General features: G+C 35.6%; 1 protein-coding gene across 2 annotated transcripts in view; it reads right to left on the bottom strand.

Annotated features, from left to right (window-relative positions):
• LOC125227097 (sodium/potassium-transporting ATPase subunit beta-2-like) overlaps positions 1–5,632 on the bottom strand; it is a 23,044-nt gene extending 17,412 nt beyond the window's left edge. Inside the window, exons 1-2 of one of the 2 annotated variants that reach the window (XM_048131292.1) lie at positions 5,617–5,632; positions 5,065–5,232 (exon numbers count right to left, since the gene is read on the bottom strand). In XM_048131292.1, the coding sequence (XP_047987249.1) occupies positions 5,065–5,128 (64 nt within the window). In that variant the 5' untranslated portion in view covers positions 5,129–5,232; positions 5,617–5,632. Of the gene's footprint in view, positions 1–5,064; positions 5,456–5,616 lie in introns of those variants that run through there. The other variant, XM_048131293.1, reaches the window with a different exon arrangement.
• Positions 5,633–9,599: the final 3,967 nt, after the last annotated feature.

The raw sequence follows: 9,599 nt of genomic DNA, 5'->3' as shown, positions 1-9,599 counted from the left end.
GTGTTCGAATAGAGAACACATATTTAAAATTAGTAACACAAACAAAAAAAACGCCTATTCGAACACGTCACTCACACATACAACAGGTGACTTTCTTAAGTTTTTCACCTATATACATAAATGACATCAAAAAATTCAAACATGTATCGATATATGTATTTTATCTACTTATAGACAATAGAATAGACTTTTTTAACTTCTGATTAGCAGAAACGTCTGCAATCGATGCCACTAGGCTTAGAATAAATTTAAAAGTGGAAAATGTCTGCCTTGGGTGAGACTTGAACTCACGGCCTCTGGATCGATACTCCAGCGTTCTGCCAACTGAGCCACCAAGACTTCAACCAAGCCAGCGAAATTTTCCACTACTTTGGTCAATGGGACCCGTAGCGACATCTACCGTAAGAGTGTTAAACTTCTTAAACGGCAACCGGAGAAATAGAATAGACATCCATCAAAAACGGTATAAGTACATGCCAATCAAAGAGGATCAAGTATTATAGAGAATTACTGTCAAAGTAAAATATGTACCTAATCACAGTGCATGTACTGCCATCTCTCGACACAAGCTTAAAACTTTTAAACGTCAGTTTTGACAATTAGGCCCATATTCTTAGCTTGATATGTGTTAAAATGTCAAATATTAATATTAGCGCCATCTAGCCGAGCGTCCCCCAAATGTGTAACACCATCTAGGCCACCGTACCTTTTTCTACATGGTTCTGAGGTACGTTTTTTTAGATCACGCCAACAAAGTGCAAAAATAAAAAATGGAAAAAAATGTTTTATTAGGGTTATGTTCTGTTTTACATGTAAAGTGGGGGCTGATATTTTTTTTCATTCCAACCCCAACGTGTGATATATTGTTGGATAGGTATTTAAAAATGAATAAGGGTTTACTAAGAACGTTTTTTGATAATATTAATATTTTTGGAAATAATCGCTCCTAAAGGAAAAAAAGTGTGTCCCCCCCCCCTCTAACTTTTGAACCATATGTTTAAAAAATATGAAAAAAATCACAAAAGTAGAACTTTATAAACACTTTCTAGGAAAATTGTTTTGAACTTGATAGGTTCAGTAGTTTTTGAGAAAAATACGGAAAACTACGGAACCCTACACTGAGCGTGGCCCGACACGCTCTTGGCCGGTTTTTTCTTAGACTGTAGCTGTCTATACGTAGTTACATACGTCTTTGATGCCAATATACGAACAGCAATACAACAGGCCACGGCAGAACGTAACGCGAAAGACAAAAAAAATCTCGCCTGTTTCTCAAATTTGAAAGCAGATTATAATGTTTTTGTTGATGTTGATTGTCCTAGGACACCCGATATAGGTGCATAGGGCCTCCACAAGATCCTTCCACGCCTTTCTATCTCCAATCCAAGAAAATATATCTTTTATTTAATTATACACCCTGTTTTTATTGAATTCCGTTAGGTAACTTTAAGGGAAGATTCTTTATATCAAATACAATTAACTCTAAGAAACTAGCGTCTTAACTGTTGCGGTTATCGAGTTATTAAAAAAATAAAGATAATTACTGAACACGTGTGTGACAGTCTTTACCAATTCCTAATGTTATTTGTTTTGACATGTGCCGTCAATCACTTGACACTAACTTGAATGTTATTCTTAAGGGTCTTTCACACTAATAAATTCATTTATTATGTATGAAAATGATGAAATATTTTTTTTTGCGAATTTAACTAAAGGTGATATACATTTTCTGATAATGAACCTAACGACGTGTCAAATTTAACGGAAAACAAAAAAACACGGTGTATATCAAACATACTTGAGGAGTTTTACGGTACTTAGTTACATTTACATGGTATTTATTACCCATAACCATAAGTCTAGCCATCTACTAATCCAGACGGTTCAAACAAGCCCATAGTGACTAAACTAGGCTATCGCTCCCTTTATTACACCTAAAAGGCAGTGCGTGCTGCTCACCCATAGAATTAAAACACGCAAATACTAATAGGTATTAAGCAAATAAGTCACGAAACTCTACTAGGTACGAGGGGCGTTCAATAAGTAATGATAATGAGTATTAAAACATAAGAATGTAAGTATCCTTATATTTTTATAATTAAAAGTAACTCTTTTGTGATTTATTTACATATTTAATTTTTTCAATAATTTTTTTTTTGCCCCCTTTAAAAATTAAACTATTAACGATAGTCTAAATACCATGTCAGTAAGCACTTCACTTCATTATACTTCAGAGTAGCGATTATATTACAATTTTATTTAAAGGTCGGGTATAAAATATTAATGATCCTTATATTACCTTCAATATTAGGTATGTCACTTGTAGCAGTTGTAGCTTTAAATACACTAACTTGAGCAGCACCCTCGGCAATTTGATGGTTCGGCCCTGTCGACTGTCATTTTGAAGGCCAAAAACATTATTATTTGTTTGTATAAAATATTCTTATTGTAACTAATATTTTTTTTAATATTAAAATGATTGTATGTTCTTCTTTAATACTAACTTAATTTTGTTTCCAGTCTATATTCTCAATTTTCGTGATAATCTGTAAAAATCGTGAACATGACCCAAAACAGCACCTATATTTTTTTGGATACCATACCGTTTGAAAATGTATCTATACGAACTTTTTTTATTGCTGTTACTAACAAAGGATAAACCCAGCTTTAATTTAAAGTATGATTATTTTTGATATTCATGTCAGAAATTAACTCACGACATGTCAAATATTCATGAAAACATGCTCTTATTTTACTGAAAATTTTCATCCCCCACCTTGTGTCAATTATTTACATATCAAAGAAAAACAAATGAAAGTAGTAAAAATTTTGATTATGCAATTTCACTTTAATGAGTACTGCTACATGGTCAAGCTAAGAAAAATTAAATCAAGATACAGGAACATATCCATTCTCATTACTTTTTGAACGTCCCTCGTATGTTAGAAATTAGAGAAAAATCCGTCCTAATTCATAATAAATGGGACAGTGTGTGTGTCTGTTTGTTTGTCCGTCTTTCACGGAAAAACGGAGCGACGAATTGACGTGATTCTTTAAGTGGAGATAGTTGAAGGGATGGAGAGGGGTATAGGCTACTTTTTGTCTCTTTCAAACCCCCCACTTTCCTGAAACGGGGGGTGGGTATGTATAATTCCGGAATTTTCGAATATAACGCGAGCGAAGCCGCGGGCAAAAGCTAGTAAATAATATAATGTATCTGTAATGGTAAAAGTGTTTATTATACTTAGGGCCAGTCGCATCAACCACATTTGACAGACACATCATCGCCACGCAGAAGACGTCTATGGAAATTCCCATACAATAAAATTTAAATAACGCTTTAACGGTGACAGACGGTTTGGTGCAACCGGCCCTTAGGTAGAAAAAAATACATACATACATACATACAATCACGCCTGTATCCCATAAAGGGGTAGGCAGAACACATGAAACTACTACAGCTTCAGTGCCACTCTTGGCAAATAAGGGGTTGAAAGAAACCGAAACTGTGACATTGCAGTGACAGGTTGCCAGCCTCTCGCCTACGCCACAATTTAACCCATATCCCACAGTCGCCTTCTACGACACCCACGGGAAAGAAAAAAATATATATAGTGAGAATTAATTCGTAGCACTTATATTTGCAAAATTACTCTTTGTCTTTCGTTCATTTTCGTGACCTTTCACCTTATACTTATCATTAAAACAAAATCTTGGAGATAGGTATTAAGCTAAAATGTTAATATTATTGTGTTAAATTCAATAACATTTGGGTTGTGTACCACAAACCATCAGGTGAATCAGAACAGCCGAATTAAATAAACATATCCACGTACCTATAGTTTTGTTAAGTTTTCAGATGTTTGTGGACACTTTAACACCTTACGACTCCACAATATTTATGTATTTAACAGGTAGTATATAGATTTCACAAATTAATCATCATGCTGATAAACATAATATGTTTATATTATGCGTCATATATTATATGACGCATAATATATCCCAATTGAATATTTTTTCGTATTTATAAACACTTCACGATAAACAATAGTTAATCATTATGTCACCGGTAATATAATTACATATTTTTTTTAATAAAAACATGTAAGTACTTTAAAACATAATTATATGAAACTGACAAGTTCCTGTGATCCATGATTTCATTAATAATTTCGATTGTATTAAAACTCTTTCCAAAACATGAACCGTTAAAAACTTTATATTCTAAAAAATAATATACCTGAATAACTTAAAAAACATACATTTTACAAAATATATAAAAAAAAACACTATTTTTACAAATTTTTCACCACCCGATATTATTATAGTCGTATGTATAAAACCAAATTTCAAACAAGTTCAACACCAACATTAGGAAATATTAGTACATTACGATACAAGTGCGTAAAAAAGGAAGTTCGAAACGAGTGGCGATAAATTAAAACACGACCGAAGGAAGTGTTTTAAATCGACACGAGTTACGAATTTCCTTTTCGCACGTGTATCGTACGGCGTTTTTCAGTACAGATGAGCCTCTGAAGTTTCGACCTGGCATATAATGAACCACCTCTCGAACTAGTGCGTAAAAAAACGACCATCTGTACTGAAAATCCCCTCGGTCCCTTCGGTCGTGTTTTAATTTATCGCCACACTTCCTCTTTTTCGCACTTGTATCGAAATGTACTATTACTTTTAAACATCAAACTAAAACAAATCCATTAATGTAGTTATTTAACATTTAACATTCAAAATCATAATTTTTTAAACGTATTATTATAACAGCCAGCTTTGGCTAATCAAGTTAAAAATTGTATGAAATTACTTTGCACTCTTGTGTATAAACTTCAACTTTCTTATCAGTTTTTGAAGTATTAAGAGTGTCTTTAACACAATGTGGCGAAAACAGTATTTCTACATTTTCTACGCACTTATTTTAAAGTCGGCGCCCGGCCGGCGTCCACAACATTCTGCCATATGTTTCGCAAAAAATAGCTTTTAAAGATTTTAAAACTTCTCCTTATTTATATAACCGTTATAAAAACAAAAATATATAAGACTTACCAATAATAATTAGTGCAATCACTGTAATAGCGATTATTTTGACAGTCCTCTTCTGCAGAGCCATGTCGTCGGTTGGAAGGTCACACAAGAACTAAATGCTGAGGCGTGGACAGTGGGAGAGACTAACTCAAATAATGACGCCGTTTTTTCGCGTATACTTTTTCTGGACTAATTAAGGACGTAACATTTAGGGCACATTTTAGTACACGTTAGTGCTATTTTTTTAGAAGATTGATAAAGTCGCTTTTTGTAGAATTTGCGAACAATGTAAACAGAATGTTCAATAAAATGTCCGAATTTTAGTATCTACAGATTTTTTTTTTAATTTTTTACTGTTTCAATGGTTTAAAATAATGAAGCCCATTTATCCGATTTTGAATTTTCAATTTTTATTTCTTTAAGAATTCAAAACGAATATAATTTATACTTTTACAAGCACGGGGCCTATGATGTTTAAATAATAATGGATTTAGTTATTCGATGAGGTAGAATGAAAAAAAAAAAGAAAATTGTATACATTGTCTGCAAATTCTAGCGACTTTACTCACTTACTCGAATAGTAAATGCTAACTAGTCAGATTTTCACGTCTCTTTGCAAAGCTAGACAGTCTTATAAATAATTTATAACTGACGATGATTTCAAGGTTATACTAACTATAGGTGTCTGGATTATTTTAGATGCGCACGCGCAAAAAATACACCTGATGGCAATCGCAAACGAATATTAAGTGGGTCATGTCATGTAGTCATACTCTGCCAGGCTTGTGTATATAAAACATACAATAGCAGTACAATTTCAATACATACTCGTACATTTATTTAAAGCTATCTTTTGCCCGCGGCTTCGCTCGCGATAAATTCAAAAATTGCGGAATGCTCCACACAAACTTCCACCCTCCATTTTAGGAAAGTGGGGTGTTAGAAAGAGACGAAATGTAGCCTATGTCACTCTCCATCCCTTCAACTATCGCCAATTAAAAAATCACGTCAATTCGTCGCTCCGTTTTGCCGTGAAAGACGGACAAACAAACATACACCCATTTTGTAATATTAGTATTAAAGATGTACAAGCACCGTTAAATAACAAATAAATAAATATTATAGGACATTTTTTACACAGATTGACTGAGTCTCGAGTCGAGCCTCACGGATAACAATCTGATTAATATATTTGACCTTTATGACTGTGTCAAGTCGACCTATTGCCAGTGACTGTACACTAAGTAACTTATGTTAGTTTGAGGTAGGTCTGTGTGGGTAGCCCAATGCACAAACGCTCACGATAATATCTCTTTCGTAGTATCTATCTCTATCGCTCTTGAGATCAGTGCGACAGAGCTAGACTGCATTTCTGTCGGCGTCTGGCATCGCAGATATGACATTCAGCTAGCAGGCCAGGGTGCGAAGCCGAATGGCACAAACGCTCACGAAACGCTCGTAGTTATGTATCTCTATTGCTCTTGCGTATTGGCGCGACAGAGCCAGTCTACCTGGCCCCGTAGCCGAATGGAATTTCTGCGTCGCTAAACGAAAACGAAACGCCGCGAAAGGTAGTCTGGCTCTGTCGCGCTAATACGCAAGAGCGATAGAGATAGATATCTACGAGCGTTTCGTTTCGTGAGCGTTGGTGCCATTCGGCTACGCACCCTGGTCCCATGCACCAAAAGCAAATAAGCGATGAGCTATTGTCAATAGAAACGAACAAAAGATAGGCGCTGCCGTGTAAATAACAGAGACGCGATGATAGTGCCTTCGATATATCTGTCAACTTGTCATCTGTTGACAGCGCCATCTATGATTACTTTTACATACTAGTCCGAATCCTAGATGGCTTTTTTTTTTTCAATTTATTTGGGACAACAAACAGTAACACACAAGGCTCTAATAGAGAATTACAGTGTTAACAATAGTAAGGTGTGAGACCAACAACATTGTCCACCGATTACTAGATTTAACTTAAATCTAAAGTATACAGCGCAAGGTAACAATGATATTGAATTAAAGGTACTTAACAATGGAAATAGTACAAAGGTTTGTGAATACAGTAACGCACTAACACAATTTTATTAACAAATATAGGTACGTAACACGTAAAAGGTAGATAAGAAATTACAAAACAAACGACTGCATTATCAACAATTTTGAGGACAAGTAAGAATGGTAGTAAGTACATAATAGTATGGTCTATTGGAGTGACTTTCAATTTTGTTTATTATTGAGTAATTTAATTAAGTTGTTTTTATATACATTGTCTGACATCATGAAAATGTCAATTTCATTGAAATGTAAGTTATATGATTTGACCATCCTGTAAAGGGGATCACGCTCCCCGGCGCGGGTTCGACAGCGCGCATCTGCGAACAGTTGGTGCATGCGAGCAGCGCGCTGTCGTGCCCGCGTCGGCACGCGGTAGCTGAGAGCCCCACTCAGGCTGGGACAGTCGAATTTACTATGACAAAGGTTATATAGGACCATTGCGTCTAGAAGGAGGCGACGGTTTTGTAGGTTGAGTAATTTGTACGTATCGAGAAGCTGCTGGTAGCTTAGACGAGAACGGTAACAACGGTAATGCATGGCACGCAAGAATTTCTTTTGAACAATCTCTATTGAGTTTTTGTACTTATCATAGAAAGGGTTCCATATCGACACAGCATATTCTAGTTGAGACCTAACCAAAGACTTATATAAATGTAGGTAGGTTGATGGTTGCTTAAAATCCATTCCAAGACGCATGATAAATCCGTACATTTTGAATGCTTTACCAATGATATAGTTGATATGAGAATCTAGATGAAGCTTTGAGTCCAGGTGGATACCAAGATCTTTTATTACCGAAACATTTTCGAGAGTCGATCCGCTAAGGGTATAGGAAGTGGGAAATGGGTTAAGTTTCTTGGTAAAAGTAATTAGTTTGCATTTAGGTAAGCTAAAAGAAAGTTTATTTATATGACAGTAATCACTGAGACGGTTTAAATCACTTTGAAATTTTAAGCGGTCTTCTTCGTTTTCGACAGTGTGGTAAATTTTAAGATCATCAGCGTAAAGTAAAAAATAGCAAAATTTAAAGCAGCTGTCTATGTCGTTAATAAATAAAATGAATAACAAGGGTCCTAATATAGAGCCTTGTGGAACTCCAGAGGTTACATTGACACATCTCGACTCATATCCGTTGACTGCCACTTTTTGTGTACGGTTAGTAATGTAGGATCTAAACCATCTCCACAAATTACCTCGTATTCCGTTGAAATATATTTTTTCTAATAGGATTTTGTGATCCACTCTATCAAATGCTTTACAGAAGTCTGTATATACACTATCAATGCGTGAATTCAGGTCTATACTTCTGAAAGGGTAAGAGGTGTAAATGATTAAATTAGTCGTTGTTGATCTTTTCTTGACAAAACCGTGTTGTTGCGGTAGGATAATGTTGTGTAAACTTGGATACAGAGCATCGTGAACCAGTTTTTCGAAAAGTTTAGATAAAATAGGAAGGAGGGAAATAGGCCTATAATTTTTTACATCTCTCTTGGAACCTCCTTTGTGGACAGGTACAACTCTTGCAATTTTCCAAATGTCAGGAAATGTGCCTTCTTTAAGGCAACTGTTAAAAATTTGATAGAGAGGTTGTGAAATGTTATCAGCAATATTTTTAATGAAAATTGGAGGGATATTATCGGATCCTGAGCCTTTTGATGTATCCACTGTTTTCAGAGCAAGTTTGACAAGATGGATTGGTATATGAACGTCATTAATGTGAACATTGGACGGGCTGCTTCTTAATTCGTTAAGATCTAGGTCAGGGGGAATAGTAGACGAAGTGAAAACAGATTGGAAATATCCTTACCTCAAGGATCGCATGTTCCCAGTCGATATAGGTCATTAAAGAGTTATGTAGTTCCCAATACCGTCGATAGATGGCGGTATTATCAATAGTAATAACGTCATGCTAATCCCTTAAAACTGTATAACTAGAATAAGTACATTCACTTTTAATATAGACCTGAACCAAGCAGCATCGTTTTCTCTCCGATACCTGCCCAAGACCCTCGACCCCCAGACACGTGGCAACAATATCGTTACCTAATTATTTGAAAGAAGAAGAAAGAAAGAAAGCATGCAAGTATTTAGGGTTCTCAAAGGTCGGCAACACATAAGTGGCTCCCCTGATGTTGCTTATGTCCATGGGCGGCGATGACTGCTTACCATCGGGCGGCTCGTCTGCTCGTTTGCTGCCTATTTCATAAAAAAAAATCAGGACGTTAACAATATTCCTTACGTCTATGACACACATTAATAGGTATTGATATAACGTCACTGAAAAGTTCTCCCCTCAACATTTTGTCAAGTTACCTACCTGGTAACTTGACGCTGGTCTTCCGTGGAGACCTGTCCAAGCGATCGCGTCAGTACATATTTATAACAAAAATTAAACTTACGAGATTAAAACTAGATATATGACCTACTATTACATTAACATTAAAAAAGCAATAGTTCTGCCTGAGTTGCTTTATGCTTCGGAGACCTGGTGTCTGTAC

Source organism: Leguminivora glycinivorella, chromosome 6 (genome assembly GCF_023078275.1).
Source record: "Leguminivora glycinivorella isolate SPB_JAAS2020 chromosome 6, LegGlyc_1.1, whole genome shotgun sequence".
NCBI lineage: Eukaryota > Metazoa > Arthropoda > Insecta > Lepidoptera > Tortricidae > Leguminivora > Leguminivora glycinivorella.
This window is presented reverse-complemented; position numbering and strand designations above follow the sequence as displayed.